General features: G+C 34.9%; 1 protein-coding gene across 3 annotated transcripts in view; it reads right to left on the bottom strand.

Annotated features, from left to right (window-relative positions):
- The window catches only part of SEPTIN7 (septin 7), a 118,296-nt gene that overhangs the window by 71,753 nt on the left and 20,710 nt on the right, over window positions 1-25,833 (bottom strand). For 2 of the 3 annotated variants that reach the window (XM_072764721.1, XM_072764722.1), the window contains exon 2: window positions 11,187-11,289. In XM_072764721.1, coding sequence (XP_072620822.1) covers window positions 11,187-11,289 — 103 coding nt within the window. Of the gene's footprint in view, window positions 1-11,186; window positions 11,290-12,528; window positions 13,968-25,833 lie in introns of those variants that run through there. The other variant, XM_025985822.2, reaches the window with a different exon arrangement.

Genomic DNA, 25,833 nt, shown 5'->3' with positions numbered 1-25,833 from the left:
AGGAATTACAAAATGGATGGGAAATTAAAAAGTACAGATTTATTCTTTCTCTACATCTGGCTGAGAAACAAAGAGAAGATGCCGCTCATAAGAAAAATAAAAATATGTTATAAAGGGAGGGGAATATTCTTTGTTTTACCTTTTACTATGCTTATCTATGAAGATTTAATCTATCAAGAACAGTCTAGACTACACTAAATATTGATTATTTCTTGCAAGGTATTCCATTAACATGTGATTTGGGATTTGCTATAAGACTATTTCACCTCTTCAAAATGTATTAGGACTGATGTACAGACTAATACTAAAATGCAAGCTGAACAGGTCCCCTACGACCTGGTTCTGCAATTATCTAAACAAGGTTTACTTATTTTAATTGCAGTAACTGACCACAAGCACTAAGAGCTAAATAATAATTCTGCTGTGTAGCCAGTAGCAAACATTCCAACCAGCCACTCAATAATTACCTCATCCACTGAGTCAAAAAACTCACTTGCCATTTGTCTAAAGCTGGGAGGTCTTAAGGAGGATGTTTATGAAATTTCTTGCTATACTTAGATAAAAGTATTCTTTATACAGCTCAGTTTAAGCAGTTAACTACCTTTTTTTTTTTTTTCTTATCTTCCTGTTACAAAAAAATCTAAATGTCTACTTGGAAATTTTTTCTTGATCATTTCAAAAATGGATTACCACATTTTAGTTAAAATGTACTGCCTTTACTTAGACTAGGGTCTGCAATTTTTCCTAGATTGTACATCAAGCTTCTGTTAAGTTCCTCTGCTAAACTGAAAAAGAGCTGAAATTGACAGATACTCTTTACACGCTCTCCTCACTCCTCCAAATTCTTCATATTATTGCCTAAGTTCTAATGATCGGTATACATTCCCTCTTAAAAATCAAGTACTCTTGTGAATACTAGAAGTCCTTTGTATCTTGGTGGGGGGAAAAATCAGGCTTCTCCTCTAATTTCTAGTCATGACCAGCGTTCACTAAGGAAATAAGTGCTTTAATTTGGCGGAAAATTGGGACAGTTTGAAATGTGTTCATCAGAGAAGGTAAGGATTTTGTGGGAATATCAGAGTGGAGGGCTTTATGAAACTAGAGGGCAGCTTAAAGTCAATGGCCACACTAGACAGTAAGTAAAAGGAAAATATCAGCAAAGGAAATAGAAACATACTATAGAAAGGATTTTACTTGGAGATCTAGTGGACAGAAGAGGTGAAGCAACGAACTGATTTATTCTTGAGCTGGGAGCGCATTCTATAAAGTGGTTCTGAAGAAGTGGCCTTCAAAGCCAAAGTGGGTAATCTTTAGTCATTTGAACTACATGCCTGACTTACTCTTTCAAGTTCTATAAATCTTATATACCAAAATTTATACACTAAGGACCAGTGGTGGGTTGTATGAATTATATTGGTGATTGTGTTAATCTGTCTCACCAGTATTTCTTAAAACAAACCAAAACAAAAATCATGACTATACATACAAAGAAATTGTCATTAGTGGTGTAAATATGTTTAATAAAAAGCTAGACAAAAAATTTCACATCAATAATTAAGGGCCTATAAGTTAAAGCACAGAATCTCTGTATAATACTAATTTAGCAACATCACATTTTCCTTTATTTGGCATTTTAAAAAGATTTCTACTCAATTCTGCCAAGAATAAGATGAAATAAGCATTAGCACATCTGTGATAACTCTAAGTTGGTATAACATTTTTAGTTTGCATTCTTTACCATGTCATCTACTTTCAGAAATCAAACACACAAGGGAAAAACACTGCAATAATAGTTGGGGGGAAGAGGGGGATCTTTTAGGTACTACAATGGACACAGGCTAAGTATACTATGATATACTCATAAAAATAAAGTTAATCAGCCATTGAGAATTAGTTTTTATTTTTTATTTTATCTTACCAAAATCTTTTTTATCTCTCAAGTTTTATTTGAATCCTAGTTAACATATAGTGCAGAGTATAATTTACTGATTTGTTACTTACATATAACATTCAGTGCTCATCACAACTGTTTTAAGTATTAAAGAGGGTGCTTGTGATGAGAATTAGGTTTTAAAAACCTGTTTGACATGGAAAAACGCTTGCCTTAGTATTAGATGAAGGAAGAATATAAAATGAATATAGCACTACAGATATGCATAAGAAACACAAAAAATACACCAAAATTAGTAATAATGATTTCTTCTTTCTTCTTAAAACATTCCATCTGCTCCTCTGTATTACATTCCTAATGGAAAACTATTTTTAACAATAATTTTCTATAGGAAAAATATTTTAAAACCGCATCTTAATATGTTATATCAAAAAATATGAGTTAAAAATACAACTCAAAGAAATATATAATTTCAAAGAAATATATATTTCCTTTCTCTGGACATTAAAGTAGATTTACAGCAGGGCTCTTTAAACTTTAGAACTGGGAGTAAGGGCCATTCTTGTCAAAATTCAGACTTCCACATGATTTTTTTTAAAGATTTTATTTATTCATTTGAGAGAGAGAAAGCACACACAAGAGCAGGGAGAGAACCAGAGAGAGAAAGAATCTCAAGCAGACTCCCCATGCTATGGAGCTCAACTCGGGACCCAATCCCAGCACTCTGAGATCAGGACCTGAGCCAAAATCAAGAGCTGGATGCTCAACTGACTGAGCCACCAGGTGCCCCAGGAAGCCCAGATGATTTTGATTAAAGAAGTCAGGGTAAGAGACTGAAAACAATCAAAATGTAGTTCATTTAATTTCTTCATTTATTTGCCCTTTTAGATGACTAAAATTTTATGTTTCTTCCTTAATCAAAATTATCTATAATGATGGCATGAGCCAAAAATACTGTTAACTACTGAATGACACTAAATCTGATTAAAACATGATTCAATAACAAAAGCAAACACCAACCTATATGAGAAAATTTAATTTTAAGACTCAAAATTAAAATCTTTTTTGAAAGCGGGGGGGGGGGGGGGTCAGGGCAGAGGGAGAAAGAGAATCTTAAGCAGACTCCATGCCCAGCAATGGAGTCCAATACAAGGCTCGATCTCAGGACCCTGAGATCATGACATAAGCCAAAATCAAGAGTCAGACACTTAAGCAACTGAGCCACCCAAGTGCCCCTCAAAATTAAAATCTCAATGTCAACCTAAAAACAATCCCTAAGATAGTTTATATCACCGACATTAAGTACCTGACACACTCAAAGGAAAATAAGATACTCAAAAGGTTTGCAAAGGACACAATTAATGCTGCAGCAACTATAAAGTGTACCCTTAATTAGTAGTGTCACATAAGTTAACTTGAGCAAAACACTAAACTTCGTATCTTTACTGAAATGCACAGAACAGGCACGTGCAAAAATCATATTTTGTTAACAAGAATGCAAGCTACCTCAAAACAGGAAATAACAAATTCTCAACTATCTTTCAAATTAGCGAAGTCTGACTTTCACTAGAAAAGAGCTTTGCTGCTATACTGAATTGCAAAGTAAAAGGATAACATATGTGCCATGAATGTTTATAATCAAAGGAATTCAACCAATGCAAAAGTCCAAAGTAAAAATTAATCAAGTATTTAACCTCTTAGGTGCTATATGTTCTGAACCACCCCTGATCTTTCTTTTCTCTTCATCACAGATATTTGATCTTAAAACTAAAGTCTTAAAGAATGCACTGATAAGTATATGCTTAAAATTAATATTTTAAGTAAAAATATTTTAAGTAAAAATTTGATTTTAATATTTACAGGTTTATTAGATACATTATATATACAAAAATATGTATATATTCATATACACAATTATCTCAAGCTGTCTGTGAGACAGGAGCAGTTAGTTACACATAGCACACAGCATTACTCTCCAACTGTTTCTATTCTACCACCATCCCAAATACTCAGATTCTTAGGGGATATGTCTCTCTCTTTTTTAATCTTAGCCCTATGCCTGACTTAGAAAAACTAGGTAAATTGTTTGCTGTGATAAGAAACTAAGATTCAAAGGGATCTACTCAAGGTCATTAAGCTCATGTGTGGCAGAAATTAGAGTTTAAAACTAGGATAAGTATATACTGTTTTAGTGTAATAGCTGCTGTACTAAGTATTATAAGGTAGATTTCCATTAAATATAAAACCTGATTTTCACTGTATGCTAAAAACATAAAAAGTGTAACTGTAACTTGCTTCTAAAAAGTTGCCAAAATAAATGATACATTTGAAATTTAAGCACAACAGGGAGTTACTGGTTTCAGAACTCTATCCCATCAGGTAAATAAAATATTATCCCCATTAAGCCCAAATAAATCCCCCGACTCTTTACATGGCACTCTAAATGTATACTACACCAAAGCATTTATTAAATTAAATTGTTATTAGTAGCATGCATTTCCCTGAGAATTCCTTTGAGGATTGAAGTGGTCATTTTCCTTTTTATATTATAAGCTTAATCCATAATTCCTAGTACTTTATTGCTGATCAGCTGTGTCCGGTAAATTACTGATTATTCAGTTAAAATCTATTCTAAGGACCATGACAACATACTATGAAAATCTCACCATTATGCTTTCCTGTAATTATTGCCACTTGCAACATAATAAGCAATTCACAGTCTATTATAATCACTTTAGTTGAGAATGAACCACAAATCATGATCCACATTTGATTCCTTGACATGTACTATCAATCATCTGCTTGAGGGTCCTAAGTGCAAGAAAAGAACTCCCAAGATCTAAAGTTTTCTTCCTTCTAAATATTAATCTATTTGTCACTATTGTTAATAAATCTGCAGGTCATCCAATAGTTCTACAAGTTCAGTTTGCCAAAATGTATGTAAATATAGCCAATGGTACCTCTACAACACTACACACACCTGCAAATAATTTTCATTTATTTCCAAGCTAAATTTTCCAGAGTTTTATCCTCATTAGTCATTTTTTTCTCTAGCAGCCACAAATTATAATTTTACTACTTTTTTTTTTTTTTAAGATTTTACTTATTTATTCATAGACACAGAGAGAGAGGCAGAGACACAGGCAGAGGGAGAAGCAGGCTCCATGCAGGGAGCCCGACATGGGACTTGATCCCGGGCCTCCAGGTCACACCCCCGGCTGCAGGCGGCACCAAACTGCTGCATCACTGGGGCTGCCCCATTTTACTACTTTTTTAAGCATCAAAAAAAATCAAATTATTTCTTCTACTCATATGCCAGTTAATTCTGTAATTAGGGGCAGCCGGGTTGGCTCAGCGGTTTAGCGCCACCTTTGGCCCAGGGCCTAATCCTGGAGACCCCGGATTGAGTCCCATGTCAGGCTCCCTGTGTGGAGCCTGCTTCTCCCTCTTGACTGTGACTGTGTCTCTGTCTCTGTCTCTCTCTCTCTCTCTCTGTCTCTCATGAATAAATAAATAAAATATTTTTAAAAAAATAAATTTTTTTTTAAAAATCTGTAATTAGTTTTTAAACCCTTCAAAGTTATTTCACCTATTTCTCTTCTACTTTCCTCCCTGAAAATTCAGTCCAAAAATTATTATCTAAGTCAAAGAAAGGAAGGTGACCATGTTGGATGGAGAGCTATGGTGGCCCAAGAGCAGTGTGTCAGAGACAGCAAAATGAAAATAGCTTCCAAAGGGGTCCTGGGAAAAGGCCTAAACCTAAACAGAATGAGGAGGTCATCTCTATGAGAAGACCAGTGTGGCATGGGGTGTCACAGCACTTGAGAAGGGTGAGAAGGACCACTGAATCAGAGCAAAGAGAGGAGGAACCTGGGGAATATAGCTGGTAAGTTAAATACAGGGGGAACTAATCAAGTAAGTAAACATATTAGGATAGTGGTTTCTTACCTCAAAAGCACAACTAAAGAAAAGATGAAAAGTAGAAGAACCTCTGTGGTAACAAACTGAAATTGGAAATATCAGTATGAACTTAACAATTTTCAATACATATAGAGAATGAGAAATACAGATTAATATAAATGTATATGTACCTGCATGTAAGCATGTATGTATACAAACATATATTTGTTATTTTCTGGTTTTGACAGTGTATTATGGTTATGTAAAAGAATATGCCGAGGTTGGGAAATACACAAGTATCATGCATTAAGGGGAAGGAGAAGAAAGCTGTATACCATACTTGTAACTTCTGTGCTTACAACTATTTCAAAATTAATAAAAACATTATTTTAGCACAAGAATCACTATAAATCAATGCCACGTACTTCTAATTACAGAAAATATTTTGCACCTATAGTTCTTACTTTTTTAGATGAATAACAACCCCTCTGGAGAACCTAAATATGCAAACTATCCCCAGAAAAAAAATACATGATAAAAATGTGTTATGTTTCAGGGAACTCATTTTGTGCCCTCTTTTCCCTAAAAAAAAAAAAAAGTGGTCCAGAATCTTTCATAACTCCTACAAAGATCCAAATGTAAATGCATGAAAATTATATACTTAAATATGTTTCTGTTCATTCAAAAAGAAAATGGAAATAAAATTAACAATGTTAATTTTACCAACTTTAACCATCTTTGTAAGGTCTTTCCTGGTAGACAGGTTATATATACCTTCCAAACCTTTAAAATAATTCTGAGGTTCTGAAGTTCAATGGTGAAACAAGTATGATTTACTGGCATAAAACTATCTTCCCAACAAAATCTACCTGCTGTGTACCAAAGCATGAAATGACAGAGAACTTCCTACTTTGGGACGGAGTAAACTTGGTTCCTAATACAAAAATCATTTAATCTATAAATGCTCTGAAGAGAAAAATGTACTAAGAGTAAAAAGGGGCAATTCTGACCTCCTGAGCTATCTGTGGTCATAGCTAGAAAGAAGAGACATTAATACTATTTCATATTTAAAATGATTTCAGAGACATAAATACAATTACCTAAGAAAAGAATGGATCATAAATAAATAAATAAATAAATAAATAAATAAATAAATAAATAAATAAATAAAAAGAAAAAAGAAAAAAGAAAAGAATGGATCCATCTGACCAATGAATAGTACTTGATCTCCATGCCCCAGATTATGGATGATTTCAGAATTGCCCCTTAAGGATCAAGAAATGGTAGCCTGTCTTGCCAAGAGAATTCTGTAAATAAGTTGCACTGACAAGTGCTTCCTTCAATTACCTTGTCTTTAAAGTCCTAAGCACCTTTCGATGCATATAGTACTTGGTCTTTTTAAAATTTAATATTCAGGGGATCCCAGGGTGGCTCAGTGGTCTGGCACCTGCCTTTGGCCCAGGATGCAATCCTGGAGTCCCAGGATCGAGTGCCATGTCGGGCTCCCGGCATGGAGCCTGCTTCTCCCTCCTCCTGTGTCTCTGCCTCTCTCTCTCTCTCTCTATGTCTATCATGAATAAATAAATAAATAAATCTTTTAAAAAATTAATATTCAGGGACACCAGGGTAACTCAGCGGTTGAGCATCTGCCTTTGGCTCAGGGTGTGATCCCAGGATCCAGGATCGAGTCCCACATCGGGCTCTCTGCATGGAGCCTGCTTCTCCCTCTGCCTGTGTCTCTGCCTCTCTCTCTCTCTCTCTCTGTCTCTCATAAGTAAAGAGATACAATCTTTAAAATAAATAAATAGGGACACCTGGGTAGCTCAGCAGTCGAGTGTCTGCCTTTGACTCAGGACCCGATACCAGGTTCCAGGATCAAGTCCCACACTGGGCTCCTGCAGAGAGCCTGCTTCTCCCTCTGCCTATGTCTCTGCCTCTCTCTCTCTCTCTCTCTCTCTCTCTCTCTCTCTCTCGTGAATAAATAAATAAAAATCTTTTTTTAAAAATAAAATAATAATAATAAATAAATCTCAAAAATGAGGATTTACAGAATGGCTAAAATCAACAATACAAGAAACAACAGGTGCCAACAAGGATGCAAAGAAAGCGGGGGCCCCCTTGCACTGTTGGTGGGAATGCAAACTGGTACAGCCACTCTGTAGAATAGTTTGGAGGTTCCTCAAAAAGTTAAAAATAGAACTATCCTATGATCCAGCAATTGCACTATTAGGTATTTACCTAAAAGATACAAAAATACAGATTCAAAGGGCTACATCCACCTTAATGTTTATGGTAGCATCATCAACAATAGCCAAACTATGGAGAACTCAAATATCCATTGACTGATGAATGGATAAAAAGAACATATGGTATATACATACAATGGAATATTCCTCAGCCATCAAAAGGAATGAAATCTTGCCATTTGCAATGACATGAATAGAGCTAGAATATATTATGCTAAGTAAAATAAGTCAGTAAAAGAAATAACCATATGATCTCACCCATATGTGGAATTTAAGAAAACAGATGAACATATGGGAAGGGGGGGAGAGAAAAAAGGAGAGAGAAGCCATGAAAGACTCTTAATGACAGAGAACTGAAGACTGATGGAAAATGGGCTAGATGGGTGACTGGTATGAAGGAGGGCACTTGTGATGAGCAATGGGTGTTGTATGTTAGTGATGAGTCACTGAATTCTCTAGAAACCATGATTGCACTACATGTTAACTAAGTAAAATTTAAATTAAAAAAAAAAAAAAGAGGACTTAGCTTGTAAGGAAGAGCTTGCAGTCTCTAAATTAAGAATATTAAAGTAAGGTTAGGTTTAGCTTTCTGTGATTTGCAAACTACGCAGTTAGATTTGGCCTAAAGTCAGAAAAACCAACCATCTATTAGACACTTAAAAGGTGACTATGTATAAGACACTGCAACTATGTATATGAAAAGATTTAGTCCTTGCACTCAACAAGTCTATACAGAAACAGGTAATTAAACAAGAACATTCAAGGTGAAGTGAGGAAAAAAGGGTGGCGCTTGGGTGGCTCAGTGGTTGAGCGTCTGACTTCAGCTCAGGGCCTGATCCTGGATCCAGGCTTCCAGTTCCACATCGGGCTCCCCACAATGTGGGGAGAGGGGAGTCTGCTTCTCCCTCTATGTCTCTACCTCTCTCTCTGTGTCTCTCAAGAATAAATAAAACTTTTAAAAAACACCCATTCTTTAACATCAGCTGAAGTTGTATCAATGAAGAAAAAAACCCAAAAGCTTAGTTCACAAAAGGACTGACAGGAAAAACTAATAGATGAGATACTTCCAGAATTGCATATTTCCTCTAAAAATTATTTCAGATTACTTAAATTTTTTTTTTCACCTGGAAAACCATCAGAGATTTTAAACCAAGTATCTGGCCTTTATCCCCAGATATTATTCTACTAAATATATGTTTAAAAAGTTATTCTTTGGGGATCCCTGGGTGGCTCAGTGGTTTAGCACCTGCCTTCAGCCCAGGGCATGATTCTGGAGTCCTGGGATCGATTCCCACATCAGGTCCCCACATGGAGCCTGCTTACCCCTCTGCCTGTGTCTCTGCCTCTCTCTGTGTCTCTAATGAATAAATTAATAAATAATCTTTTAAAAAAAGTTATTCTTCAAACTAAAATTTTAATATCAAATTTTTTAATTGTTACAGTTCTTGGGATACCCAAGTGGCTTAGCGCTTGAGGATCTGCCTTCGGCTCAGGTCGTGATCCCCAGGTCCTGGGATCAAGTCCCACATCGGGCCTCCCTGCAGGGGAGCCTGCTTCTCCTTCTGCCTATGTCTTTGCCTCTCTCTCTGTCTCTCTCATGAATAAATAAATAAAATCTTCTAAAAAATAAAATAAAGTAGTTACAGTTCTCCTAATAGACCTAAAAACTTTCCTTACAAATAACAAAATGATTTTATATTTGTTTATACTTTGTCATTTAAGATCACAAATGTTATATAGGTAAAGATAACATTTAATATTTCTTCACATACAATGATCACGTTAACTACCCTACAAAAGAAAAAGTATCTGCTGCCATCTATCCATCTATCTAGACTCACTCCTGCTTCATAGCAGTAATATGCTCCTACTCAACCAGAAAAAGGCAAGTTAACCAACTCTACCAAACATCAAGTTTGCACACTTTGTATCATGTTTTAAGTATTCAAATTATTACAACACAGTTATTTCCAAACAGCCACAAAGTGACCATCAGGCAAAATATTCCGGTCAACTGATAAACTGTTCTTCCTTTAAATGCTGGAGTATTTCAGAGCTAATTCAATTTATCAAATTCAACACCTAAATAAAAACACCAGGAGTTGAATATAATTAGTAAAAATTAATGAACACTACAAAAGACCTAGCATCAACTCAATTTTCTTTGTCAAGGATAGTGAATCCATTAATCCACCTTTCAACCTCTTAAAACATATAGAGAAATACAAGTTTCACCATCCTTAGGATTTACGTTCTAAAGGCAGCCTATATGAGGTGAAAATATTATACAATTAATATTACTAATCATATATACACTCTGTCTTCAAACATAACAATGATGGTACCAATATACAGTCAAAATAACCCTTGACAATCTCTTAAAACAGACTTCAGACAGGGTATAGTATTCATAGCATCAAACACTAAGAAAAATGAGACTGAATTAGAGAAAAATGAGAACCATATTTCACTCACTACAGAGCTTATATTCATTAAATGAACTTCCAGGGTAATCACTTGCATGATTATGAACCTCTATCTCACCCTTCTTTTTCAAATTCAGAACATACATGTTTAAGTTAAATCTTCATGTGATGTAACTCCACTACAGTATATGAGCCACAGAATAAAATTATCCTGGAGTATTAAGTAACCACCAAATATTATTTTCTTTTCTAGCATTACCAATTGAAGAGAAATTCTTTATAGTGTTCTATTCCTGCACTATCCCTGTTTTTCACCTTTTACTTAGTTTCTAAAATTATGCCACCTTTAAAAGAGGCAAGAAAATACATAAATCCTATCATGCCACCAAGTTAAATTTTAAAATGTATTCACATAAGGGGCACCTTGGTGGCTTAGTCAAATAAGCATCTGACTTCAGCTCAGATAATGATCTCAGCATCAAGCCCTGCATAGGGCTCCCCACTCAGTGGAGAGTCTGCTTATCCCTCTCCCGTCCCCCTGCTCGTGCACACATGCACTCTCTCTCTCTCTCTCTCAAATAAATAAATAAAATCTTTTAAAAAATGTATCCACATCATAACACAATTCCTATAGTCATTTATGCTGTCTTTTAAACTCATTCAGTTGATTAACAACTTAAAGCTCAGGTTAAAATGCAATTTTATAAGAAAATATTATCTTACCCACAACCATAAGTGTGAATTCAAACCCTCTCTTCACTGATTTTCTGTATACTTGATTTGGGAGATTTGCAAATCCCACATAGCCTTCAAGGTTCTTCTGTTGCTGAGAAAAGCAAAAAGGGCCAAGTTATTATGTATCAACAAAACTCTTTTGTCACATGTTTCAAATTTCTGTCAATAACCTATTTCAGTAAACTATATAAACTATTATTCATGGCAAATCAGACTAATTTTATAGTGTTATCAGTAAAGGTATTAATTGCAGCAACAGACAAAATAAATTGGGAGTATGAGTTGATTTGACAAAATAATGGTCAATTTTAAAAATCCAAGAGCATAAAATAACCAAAGACACTACCTCAGAGCAAAGATTTCATTTAAAAAACAACATAGATTTTCACAATAAAAAAATTCAAATCCCCTTAATATCAAGAACTCTTTCAGTTATCCCTTTTGTTCATATGAATTTACCACAGGTATGAGTTTCTTGATATTTGTCTTCTTATTCATGAAATGAAATCAAATCTTGAGTTTAAAACAATTTTCTCATAAATTCTTACAAGCTCTCACAATGTCCATCAGTAAGCAATATCTTTCAAGCTATTAATATCAAGTCCAATTATGCCACATCAGCATTTAAATGATCCTGCTGTCTCCCTCATCAGGGACATCAGATTTATCCAGATTTTAAAGAAAATTAGAATTCAGTTTTCTGCATGGTTTTTGATTCTTTGATGACCTCAACAATAGCTTCGTAAGTCAAAGAAACCTATTTTTAAATTGAGGTAGTAAATAAGTCTGACTTATAACTTACCCAACGGTGAGAAAAACTGCCCATAGTTCAGACCATCTGAGTGAGTGGTCTTACCAGTTAATTTTACTTAGAGGTAGGTCTTAGTCATCATTAAAATTTTTTGACACACTTAATTTCTCATTAAAAATGGAAAAAAAAAAAAAAAACCTCATGAGATCAAGGCATTAATTCAACACACCTGGATTTAACAAATAGCAATCTGCATTCTCACTAGTATCACATGTAACAAAATATTCCCTCCACCACCTCTTAGCCTTTTTATTGCATTCATATAAACTAATCTTTAGGTCAAATGTTGAGAGAATAACCAAGCCAATTAAATGGAGAAGCTAATTTTAAATATACTAACTAGGAATACTGATCAGAGTATAGTATTTTAAAATCAAATATTTGAAAGCCTACTATGTGTAAAGCTAAAAATATGTATCAAATTTAAGGCTTCCTTGGCTCATATTTCATTCAACTGTAAGTTAAATTTAAGTTAATTTAGACTGAAAACATCTCTGTATAAATTTCTCAGATACTCACAGCTACTTTGTAAAGAACACATTTCCATCATTCCAGTGTTCCAGATTCCAACAGAACAGATCCACAGAGGAACAGTAAATGAGGCATTCCAAGAATTGTATATGACATATTCGGTCCAAACAGGAAAGGCAAATCCATTGGAACATAGCAAAAAATAGAGGAAAAAATAAAGTTACTTACATGTAACGCAACAAATTAGAAGTAAATTATGAACAAAGTGAGGACAGACTTTACACAAGTTAAAATAATAATTTTTTTAATGGGATATAAGGCCCAGTAGTTTTAACCCATGTTCAGCAGCATTCCTGATGAAATATGGAACAAAAGACTTCTTATTTTTTTATAAAAGCCAATTACTATGTCTTGCACCTGAAGTTTTCAAAGAAATGGTAGAAAAGCTGTCAAGTATGAAGTTTCAGCAAGGTATACAGGGACCGAGTTTAAATTCCAAGAAAAAAAAAAAACCATTTTCATATAATTTTGCTCATATCAGATAAATGCAAATGTTTTCAGCTAAAAATCTTTATACAGTGCTATATCTTCAGTTCTATTGATTAAAGTTCAGAATTGGAAGAAATACAGACTTGTGGACACAGGAAAGGCAAAGAAGTTAAAGACAGCAAGCAACAAATAGGAAGATGAAGTTAATGTGAGCTGTGAAAACTGAAAGGCAACTAATGAAGCATAGAGAAAAAAGTTAACTATGGACAAAATGTCTGTGAAATTATATTGTATATTGACACAAATCTATTAGTTATATCACAATCTGGAACAGATGATGATGATATTCAAATGTCAACTTCAGGGATGCCTGGGTGCCTCAGCGGTTTAGCGCCTTCCTTTGGCCCAGGGTGTAATCCTGGAGACCCAGGATCAAGTCCCATGTCAGGCTTCCTGCATGGAGCCTGCTTCTCCCTCTGCCCATGTCTCTGCCTCTCTCTGTCTTTCATGAATAAACAAATAAAATCTTAAAAAAAAAAAAAAAGTCAACTTCACAGAGAGGCCTGCCCTAACCACCCTATCCAAAATTACAGCTCCATTCTTATCACTTTGCTGCAGCTTAATGTTTTTCTCCTTAGCATTTTTTTTACCACCTAACAATGTTTTACTCATCTTGTTTATTGCAATCTCCACCCCACTCCACCTCCAATTACAATTTAAGTTCCATCAAGGTAGAGATTACATAAATCACATAAAAATTGTGGCATCAAAAAAGAAGAAGCCATCTGGGAAAGCTGAAAAAGTTTCAGAGAGCATTTTAGGTTGCTTATCCAAGGAATCCTCCAGACAAAAAGCATAAAAAAAATGTCGGAAAGTCTGTCCCTGTGTCTTATTCACTACTTTATCCTCAAATCCTAGAACAGTCTATGGCATTTAGTACAATATTGGGAGTGAATTAAGAAAAGGGAGAAAAGATTTCTAGGCAAAGGGGTGGGCCCTAAAGTAGAGATGAACTTAGTACTTTCAATCCAAAAAAAAAAAAAAAAAACATGAACTACAACGATGTGAGGTGGTGGATCAGGCAGGTAAAATGAGGTCAGGGAGGCAGGCAGAGGCCAGATCATAGGGGACCCAGCCAAAGTAAGAAATCTAGATGTTATTTTAGGCATGATGGGAAGCCACTGGAGGGTTGTACACACGCAAGTGACCTGACCTGATTTGTATTTTAAAGATAGCTCTCACAGGTAAGAGAAGAAGTAGAAACAAGAAAACTAATAAGGAGCCTACTGCAATAAATAGTCCAAGAAAGAAAGGGTATACCGAATTTAGATGGTGTGGATGCAAAAAGAGATAAGAAGGATTCAGAATACATTTTGACGCTAAAACTGCCAGGATGTTGCTGATGCACTAGATGTGACTGGTGAAGGAAAAATCGACCAAGATAACTCCCACACTTTTGGCTTAAACAACTCAATGGAGTGATATCTCTAAGAACAAATAGGAATAATAAGGGGAAGAAAAGACTGGGCAGGCCAGGTGAGGGCCAAAATCGTCTTTATCAAAAACAGTTTTGAACATGTTAAGTCTGATGTGTCCATTATACATTCAAGAAGAAATGTCCAATAGGCAGGTGAAAACATAAGTCCAGAAACTGCAGGGTTGGTTGGTGCTGAGAACATAGCTTTACGAATCATAAGTATACAGGCAGTTTAGCAGAGGGATGGATTCTCAAGGGAAACTATACATTTAGGGGGTCTAGCCAAAGTCCTGGAGCTTTTGAGATGTTAGGCAGAGAAAGAGTGAGAAAGATCAATTAGTGAAAAAGGAACACCAGGAATGACTTAAGGTCACTTAACTTCATTAAATGCCACTGAAATATCAAATGAAATACCAAAGACATAAGCATAAAAATAGGAAGGTTACTGGTAACAGTGGACAAGAGCAGTAACATAATGAGGAAGAAGATTGAGTAGGCTGAGGGTAAACAATTCTTTCCACAACAGTATTACAACATCTTAAGCAGTTTTACACTTTAAATTATTTCAAAATCGGGGAGCCTAGGTGGCTCAGTTATTTGGGTATCTATCTGCTTTCTGCTCAGGTCAGGATCCTGGAGTCCCAGGACTGAGCCCCACATTCTCTGCTAAGCAGGGGGTCTGCTTCTCCCTCTGCTTTCTCCACCTCCCCCCCCCCTGTTCTCTCTCACTCTCTCATAAATAAATGAATACATGCATAAATAAATAAATAAATAAATAAATAAATAAATAAATAAATAAATAAATATTTATCTTTAAATTATCTTACAAATATCTTACAATAAATCTTTAAATTATCTTACAATTAAACACATTACTTATCAGTCCCCTAGAATTACTTCACAGCAGGAGAAAACCATGTCAGACTCCTCTATATTCCTAGCGAAGTACTGACATATGGGAGATATTTTTAAAAGCTAAATGGCTAAAATATATACTTTTAGGAAAATTCCTTCTGAGGAAAAAAACTGTCCAAAGACCAAAAAAAAAAGAAGAAAAAAAAAGACTTTGGGAATATACTAATAATATAACATTGGTTGACTAAAACCGACTTTTCAGATTTCATAAGAATCATTCCTTACCCCAAATTCTAAAATCAACCACAGTCTGTAATTCAGAAGACTTAACCACCCACTGATTCTTTTCCTGGGCAAATAAAATGTTCACAGTACCAGTGTGAAATATAATCTCTGGATAAGAAACATTATTTATAGATGTAAGTGATATAACTGTGACACTTATAAGCATGTGAATATAGATAAAAGTATATTCTCATGCAGGCTTCTACCAAAATACCTTAAGGTCTGAAAAGTATTCCTTGATTTGAAACATCAGTTACATAAGAAGAAACAGTTATCAAATCATCTTTTCTAGACGCATATATTTACAAAGATCTTTTAGTTACTATGCCAAATCTCTATGTCAAAATTCTTATTTAAGAAAATCAAACTGAACAATACACTGCCTGTGGAAAAATTAACCTAAACACAATATCCAGTAATCTCAGTGTTTAACTTATTTAACCTTATTTCTAGAAATCAATTATATTTTAAAGAACAAGAAACTTCAAACAGGCTCCAACTGATAGATTATTGCAACCCTCAAGAATGCTTCACATTCTCTTGCCATTTGTTCTGATTCCACAAAATAAAGTCATGAAAATCTTGGCATCTGAAATCCATTATCGTTTTTAAAGGTCTGAATATTAATATGTTTTAATAAATTTTCCAAAAGAGAAAAGAAGCAATTTATTTTGAAAACTGCCAAATATACATTTCTACAATAACAACAAAATTGAGCAAAGAGAACTATAACAGAAAGAAAGCCTGACAAAAACCAGAATTTGAGAAAAATTAAAACATACCCATGCTAAAATACACTACAAACCTTCAACTTCCTTCATCTTTACAAAACGAGATATTCAGTCCCAAATTACTTTAATATCACCAGAATTCTTTCTATTTCTCCCTTTAAAAGCTGCAATTAAAAAAAAAAATAGGCTACAAAAATTCAAGGTTTTTAATCCAGAACTTTAAATTTCAAAGATAAACACTTGGTCTTTCCCTAATGAACTTCAAGTTCAATTTGTGCCCTTTGGAATTTAAAACCTAAGTATATTGTACATTGTTTTACACAGGGACAAACATATTTTTCTTCTAAAAAGTTAAGCAATTCTGGGCAGCCCCAGTGGCTCAGCGCTTTAGCGCCACCTTCAGCCCAGGGTGTGATCCTGAAGAGATCCCGGATGAGTCCCACATCAGGCTCCCTGCATGGAGCCTGAGAGCCTGCTTCTCCCTCTGTTTCTCTCTCTCTCTCTCTCTCTCTCTCTCTATCTATCTCAAATAAATAAAAAATCTTTAAAAAAATAAAAAGTTAATTCTAAATACAAAAAACTACGCACTACAAAAGGAAAAGATATTGATTCAAAATTTTACTTGTCTAACTCCTTGGGATTCTTAACAAAAGCCCTATATCATATACTATATACATACATGTAACTGTCCAGCACTTAGTCTTACATAACCCAATGGAAAAATTAATGTTACCATTTAAATGTTTTGAATATAACTGGTATAAAAATACCTAGATTTCAGATTTAATATAACACCAACACTAAAATGTTACAAGATTGCATGGGCATGCCCTAAATGTTGACTTTAATGTTCCCTTCCCCAAACTTTTTTGTTCATGTCTTAGTTCACCTGCTCCCAGTTCCTCCCTTTTCACTAAGATGAGCAATTATGTAACTGATGAAACCAACTTTTATCTTCTGTATTCTGGATTCTTAGTTAACTTGCTTGCAATATTTTAATATTTAATTCTATAAATATATGTAAGAATAAGATAATATAAAATTTAAAACCATTCTTTTTCTTACTCTGAGCTTGGAATTTAGATCTCTACTTAGAGAACTACTGACCACACTCTCATTCAATTAACATATTTACTAGGATTTCACAATGTATGTACTAGCAATTAGGTACGAAAACGTTAATAAAAACAAGGCCCCTGTTTATGAAACTCAGAACCTAAGATCAGGTAAGTTAGAAGTCAATTATAATAACACAGTGATTAAATACTATTATCTAGGCAAACATGAAGCATGGCTATGAGAACAAAAAAGGAGGAGGATGCCTGGTCCTAAAGTCAGATCCTTCAGATCCTGAAGGACTAGTAGGCCTTAGTCCAGTAAGATGTAGACGGGTGCTGGGAAACATGGGTCTCAAGGAGAGCACAGTTCTCTATGGGAACTACAAACAATTTAATACATCTCATTTTCAGGGTCTGGGAGCTATAGCATAGGAAACTTGAGCAAAAGCCAGATCATGAAGGATTTTGTTAGCTATGCTAAAGAACTCAGATTAGACTTCATCTTGAAAGCTTATGGAAAGTATTAAAGGACTTGAAGCATAAGAATGCACAATCACATTAATTCACATGCAGAATCACATTCTTATTTTAGAAAATTAGCACTAACAAGAATATTGAAGATGAACCTGGAAGAGTTCTCAGAATGCTAGCAATCCCAAATGCTGGTGCAGTAACCTAGGGAAAAAAACATCAGGATTTGGGCCAAGAAAGAAGCAGTGAAGATGAAGAGGAAATAGAAGCTAAAATTCTGTCTTTGTATGAAAAAAAATATGAAAAATATCTTAATTTTTATAGTGACTACATGCTGAAATAAAATTTTAGACATACGGGGTGACCTAAAATATGAACTACAGTTAACTGCATCTGTTTCGTTTTACTTCTTAAATGTGGATACTAGAAAAGCTTAAATTACATATTTGGTTTACATTAACTTCTACTGGACAGTGCTGATTAGACATTAATGAGATGAATTTATAGGTCTCTATATAACTAACCTGGGCAGGGGTAAAATTCGGATTTCTGAATTTAGGTTTGAACAACTAGATTAATGGTGGTACCAATCATTCAAAGTAGGAATCATCTGAGTTTAAGGTGTTAACTGAACTTTAGGAAGACAAATGTCTAAAACAGCTTGCATATATAAAAGTTAGAAGTTCTAGAAATGTCTAAGAGACAGATACTAACATTTTAAGCGACCAACATTTAAAAGTTATGAAGACCATGGGTATGAATCCAAATGCACTACACAAAGTAGAAAGGAGGCCAGAACCAACACTAACATCCCACCACCTATACAAACCTAGAACAAGATGAGAGAAAAGAAGAATGAAGAAAAAAGTGGATTCTAGAAGTAATTCAAGGAGATCAACTGTAGTGGTCTTCTTCAAGAAGTGGTTAACCGTACCAAATGCTCTGGAGTGGTCAATATAAAGACACAGAACAATCTACTTATCCTTATCAGGGACTTTTGTCAAATCACAGGAAAGATAGGAGAAAAATACATATTAGAAGTAAATAAAGTAAGTGCAGAGAATGAGTATAAACATTTTTTTTAACTAAGCAATTCTTTCTGAATGCTATCTTTGAAGAGCAGTAAGGTAGAACCTAAAGAATAATAGAGTCAAGGGAGGGCTTTAAGAAAAAAAGAGATATAGGGATCCCTGGGTGGCACAGCGGTTTAGCGCCTGCCTTTGGCCCAGGGCGCGATCCTGGAGACCCGGGATCGAATCCCACATCGGGTTCCTGGTGCATGGAGCCTGCTTCTCCCTCTGCCTATGTCTCTGCCTCTCTCTCTCTCTCTCTCTCTCTCTCTCTGTGACTATCATAAATAAATTTTAAAAAAAAAGAAAAAAAGAGATATAATTGCACCTATTTAAATGCTAATAGAAAAGATCAAACAGGGGCACCTGGGTGGCTCAGTCGGTTAAGCATCTGCCTCCAGCTAGGGTCAGGGGGATGGAGCCCCATTTCAGGCTCTCTACTCAGATCCTGAGTCTCCCTCTCCCTCTGCCTGCCACTCTGCCTGTGTGCATGCTCTCTCTCTCTCTCTCTCTCTCTCTCTCTCACTGTGTGTGTCAAATAAACCCTAGAAAGAAAGAAAAGAGAAAAGAAAAGAAAAGAAAAGAAAAGAAAGAAAAGAAAAGAAAAGAAAAGAAAAGAAAAGAAAGAAAAGAAAAGAAAAGAAAAGAAAAGAAAAGAAAAGAAAAGAAAAAAGATCAAGTAGACAAGTGGCTGAAAAAAGGCAAATTAGGATACAAAGAATGTTCTGGAGGGAGGGATGAGATTTTCTCTAAGGGCCAGAGATAAAATCATGCATTAATTCTAACTGAGGAGAGGAAGGCCAGCAACATTATAAAGTAAAACATTTGTTTGTTTGTTTGTTTTTGAAGTAAAACATTTGAATGAAAAACCACAAGAACAGCAATAAAGACCAAGAGTCCACAGAGACAGTCAAGCAATCCTACACATAGGTTAAAGCTGAAGACCACAAATCTGCGTGAATGTCTAGGATCTTTTTGTCCAGTAGTGATCTGCAATCCAAGTATAAACCAATAGGCTACAGGAGTCATCTGCAACTATTAGGTTGCAGAAAGTGTGCACAAAAGTACAAGGGATCAAGGGAGCTGACAAGTGTAGCTGAAGTGATTCAGTGAACAAAAATGAAGAGGATCAAGAATGGAAGGTAAGAAACAACAAAATGAAATAGCTAAAAGAATGTGAACTTGTGGTTAGAATGGGCCATACCTTAAGATTTTAGAGGTGGAACAAAGTTCCAGATGATAACCACATGGGGCCATTAAAATGATGGCCCAAACACAACCCAGAAATCGTAAGGCTAAATTACTGAACTAGTTGTACACACGGGCACTAAAAATGCCCCCAGAATGATGACAGAGCTTGGGGAGGAAAGAAAACTGAGTGTTTGGTGACATCTTGAATGAATAAATAGAAAATGGCAAATTTAAAAAGGGTGAGAACATGCTGCTGCTGTTAAATACCATAAGCTTTAAAGAAGCAGGGCTTTTTTTAAAAAAGAATGGTCTAGATCAGCACTGCCTAATAAAAACAAAGTAAATCACAAATGCAGTTTGAACTATTTTACTAAACACAATAAGGAACCAAGAGTAAAAAATGAACTTAAGTCTAAAAATATTTGTTTAATCAATGTATATACAACACTATTTCAACATGCAACCAACAGTAAAATTATTATGATTTATTTCACATATTCATTGCTCTGCATTCTTTTCTTTTATAATAACCTTTGAAGTACAGCATGCTTCATTTAGTACTAGTCACATTTCAAGTGCTCAGACTCCATGTGGTTAGTGGCTACCATACTAGTAAAGATATAGAATGTCTCATGGATATAAAACATTTTCAACATACCAAAAGATCTCCTGGAGCACAAAATGAAATGTACAGTAGTACCCAGTACTGGGTGAGGATGCTGGCAAATAAGCACTCTCCCACATGACAGGTGGAATATAAATTTAAACCATATCCCTGAAGAGCAATCAGGCCTTGCAGACCAGAAGCTTAAATTTTCACGCTCTCAGACTCAACACAATCCACTTCCACACATCTGTAATTTTCAGAATATGTTTAAGATTTAGCTAAAAGAGCATCCAACAGAAAAGCTAATAGTGAAAGATTATAAAAACCAAGATCCAAAAACAAGTGAAAAAAACAACATACCATGGTATTTACCTCCATATGTAAAAATACCATGGATTTTTAAGTTTTAAAAAAATAAGCATGATACATTAACATTATATTGAGTGGAAGACAGTTCAGACAATATTATGTACCTTTAATCATTCTTCTGTGCGCCCACTGAAAAACAACTAAAAGAACATAGAATGGATAAAGATCTCTGCAAATCCTCTCCTTTAAAAGCAACGAGAAAACTGTCAAAATCAACTTCTTCAGAACGCTAGAAATGAACAAAAAGGCTTGCAGCAATTCACAGAGAGCTTATTCAAACTACGGGGGCTGAATCTAACTTGCCCATTCTCATCTCCCCTCCAAGCTCCACAGTAGCCTTGAAAACCAACAGAACACAATCATGGCAAAAATCAGCAGGTAGAACAGGCTCTTTTAAAGCCCCATTCCCAGGGAACTGTCATTATTTGACCTGTCTGGTATTTCCCCTAGAAGACTCCATAAATAACCACAAAGAAACCAGAGATTTCAGTGACTACACATGGCAAAGAAAATAGAACTTACAGAAAGTCACTAAACAAACTGCAATAAGAAACCCTGGAAGGGGATCTGACCAGAGTTGTCATGTTGTATTATTTTTTTTAAGATTTTATTTATTTATTCATGAGAGACACAGAGAGAGAGAGAGGCAGAGACACAGGCAGAGGAAGAAACAGGCTCCGTGCAGGGAGCCCGATGTGGGACTCCAGGATCACACCCTGGGCTGAAGGCGGCACTAAACCACTGAGCCACCCGGGCTGCCCTGTTGTATTTTAAATGTCCACTTTTCAAAAAAAAAAAAAAAAAGATTGTCCCATATGGGGAAGGGGACAATCAATAGAGATTATTTCCTAAGAAAACCCAGATATTAGGCAAAGACTTCAAATCTACTATTTTAAATATGTTCAAAGAACTAAGAGAAACCATGTGTAAAAAAAAAAAAAAAGTATGTTCACCAAATAGAGAATATCAATTTTAAAAAAAGCATAAAGTATTAAAAAGAACTAAACGAAAGTCTCAAGTTAGAAAGTATAATAACTAAAATGAAACTTCAGTAGAGAGGCTCAACAACATATCTGAGCTAGCTGAATAATCAGCAAATCTGAAGACATATCAAAAATAACACTAACTGCTCTCAAGAAAAGATACAAAAAAAAGACTAAAGAAAAAAAAAACAGACTGAAACATAATCAAGCATACTAACATATACATAAAAGGAGACCCTCAAGCTGAAGAAAAGAGGCAGGGAGAGAAAGAAAAAAAAAAGGAAAAGCAAGGAATGAAGGGGCAAAAATTATGTCTGAAGAAATAATAGAAAAAAACTTACCAAATTTGAAGAAAAACATTTGTCTACACATCGAAAGCTCGGCAAAGTAACAAATCTGAGAACTTGACATCTGTGAAAGTTAAACACTACAACTCTGACCAATGGGTTAAAGAAGAAATCACAAAGGAAACTAAAAAATTTGAGATTAATAATAATTTTTAAAAACACAACATACCAAAACTTATTGAATGCAGCTAATTCAAGGCTTAGAGAAAAAAGTTATAGTGCAAATGCCTATGCTTAAGAGAAGATCTCAAATCAATTACCTAACACTCACCTCAAGAAACTAAAAAAAAAAAAAAAAGAGCTAACTAGATGCAAAAGCCAACAGAAATGAAGACTAGAGAAGAAATAAAAATATATTACAACCATAATACAGAAAATCAATAAAACCATAAGTTGGTTCACTGAAAAGATGAAAACTGGACAAACCTTAGCAAGACTAACCAAGAAAAAAAAAAAAAACAGAACACTCACTAAATTCGGAATGAAAGAGTGCGAATCACTACTAACCTTACAGAAACAAAAAAGATTATAAAGAAACCTATGAACAAGTGCACACCAGCAAACTGGATAACCTAGAGAAATCACGAAGTTTATAGAAAGTTACAAACTACCCTAAACTGGCTCAAGAAGAAACAGAAAATCCCAAGTCCTATAAAAAATAAAAAATAAATAAAGAGATTACACTGGTAATCAAAAACCTTCCCATAAAGAAAAGCCTAAGTCCAAATAATTCCAATAGTGAATTCTACCAAATGTTTAATGACGGCGAATCCTTCACAAATTAATCCAAGAAACAGAAGAGGACAGAACACTGCCCTGTTTTACCCTAATACCATATCACACATACTGCTGAAAGACAATAGACCAATGTCCTTTATATACATGCAAAAACCATCTACAAAATAATGGCAAACCAAATCCAGCAATATGAGTATACATCACGACGAGTGGAATTTACCCAGATTCGTTCTACAAATGAAAATTAACCAAAGTAATACACTATATTAACTAAAGTAAAAAAAAAAAAAAAAAGTAACAACACATGATCAACTCCAATAGACACAGAAAAAACACTTGACAAAAAATCCAACACTCTTTCAAACTAAACATACTTTTAACAAAGCAGGCGTAATAGGGAACTTCCTCAACCTCATAAGGCACATCTAAGGAAAAGTCATAGCTAACATCACAGACTAAATGCTTTCACTCTTCAAGAACAAGACAGTGGTGTATAGTGCCACTTCTACTCAACACTGTTCTAGAGGCTGAGGCCAAGGTACTTGGCAAGAAATAGAAATAAAAGATGACTAAATTGGAAAAGAAGTAGTAAAACTATCTCTATACACAGATGACATGATCTTATAAATAAAATAACTTAGAGAATCCACAAAAACACACATGCACACATGCGAACTAATACAGTAAGGAAACAAACAAAAACACACAAAAACCAATTACATTTCTATACGCTAGCAAAAAACAACCCAAAATGAAACTCAAAAAAAAAAAAAATCCACTTGTTATACCATCAAAAAATAAAATGCTTACGAATAAATCTAACAAAAGAGCAAATATTACACATTGAAAATTATGAAACACTGTTCAAAAAACTGAAGATGCAAGTAAATGAAAGCAATTCCGCATTCGTAGATTAGTTAGAAGACAATTTTGTTCAGAAGGCAATACTCCCCAAATTGATCTACGAATTCAAGGCCATGTGTATCAAAGTCCCTAGTTGACTTCTTTGCAGAAACTGACAAGCTAACCCTCTTATTCATGTGGAAATTCAAGAGACACAGAATAGCCAAACAATCTTGAAACAAAAAAATACCAGAAGAGTCACACTTCCTAGTTTCAAAACTCATTTACAAAGTTCTAGTCACCAAAACAAAGTGGTACAACCGTAAGGACAAATATACAAATCAATGGTGGAAATACACCCTTACATTTTATGGTCAACTGTTCTACAAGTTTGCCAAGACAACTTAAGGAAAGAAAAGTTTTTTTCAACAAAAGATGCTAGGACTACTGGATATTCACATACAAAAGAAAGAAAATGGATACCCACCTCACACCATGTACAAAAGTTAATTCAAAATGGATCAAAGACCTAAATATTTTTAAGACCTAGAGCTATAAAACTCTTAGAAGAAAATACCGTCATAAATCTTCATGACCTTGGATTAGGAATGGTTTCTTAAATATGACACCAAAAATACACCAATAAAAAAAGATAAACTGGATTTCATCAAAATTAAAAATGTTTGTGCCTCACAGAATACTGTCAAGAAAGTGAAGATAACCCATGAAATGACAGAAAATTATTTGCAAATCATCTATAGTCTATTCTGGACTTATATCCAGAATATGTAAAGAATTCTTACAATTTAATACAAAGGCAAATAACCTGATTAAAAATTGAGTAAAGCACTCAAATAGACATTCTTCCAAAGACACAGAAGTTGCCAAAAGCCCACAGAAAGATGCTTATCATTAGTCATTAGAGAAATACAAAATAAAACCACAATGACAGCACCTCACAGCTACTAAAATAATTAAAAGGCAAAGATATGTCAAGTGTAGACAGAGATGTGCAGAAACTGAAACCCTCATACACTGCTGGTGTGAATGTAAAATGCAACAACTGCTTTGGTAAAGAGTCTGAAAATTCCTCAGAAGTTAAACATGGGGTTACCCTTTGATCCAGCAATTCCATTCCTAGATATATATATCCAAGAGCACCAAAAACTGAAGTCTACACAAAGATTTGTACTTAAGTGTGCATGGCAGCATTATTCACAACAGCCAAAACGTAGAAACAACACAAATATCCTCAAATAGGAGAATGGATAAACAAAATGTTGTATTATCTATATAAAGAAGTATCATTCAATAATTAAAAAGAACAAACCAATACATGCTACAACATGGATATATCTTGAAAACATCATGCTAGGGACGCCTGGGTGGCTCAGCAGTTTAGCGCCTGCCTTTGGCCTGGGGCATGACCCTAGGGTCCTGGATGAATAAATGAGAGAGAAGAGAAGAGAAGAGAAGAGAAGAGAAGAGAAGAGAAGAGAAGAGAAGAGAAGAGAAGAGAAGAGAAGAGAAGAGAAGAGAAGAGAAGAGAAGAGAAGAGATCATGCTAAGTGAAAGATGCTAGTCACAAAACACCAAATGCTGTATGATTTCATTTATATGAAATGCTCACAACAGGCAAATCTACAGAAATGGAAAATAGATTAGTGGTTGCCAAAACCTGGAAAGCAGAGGGAATGTAGCAGTATTAATTACTAACAGGTACAGGGTTTCTTTCTGGCCTGATGAAAATGTCCTATAAATAAACAGTGGGATGGCTGCACACTCTATGAATACACCAGAAACAACAACTGTAAACTTAAAGGGGTGAATTTTATGGCA

This window comes from Vulpes vulpes, chromosome 7 (assembly GCF_048418805.1).
Source record: "Vulpes vulpes isolate BD-2025 chromosome 7, VulVul3, whole genome shotgun sequence".
Taxonomy (NCBI): Eukaryota; Metazoa; Chordata; class Mammalia; order Carnivora; family Canidae; genus Vulpes; species Vulpes vulpes.
This window is presented reverse-complemented; position numbering and strand designations above follow the sequence as displayed.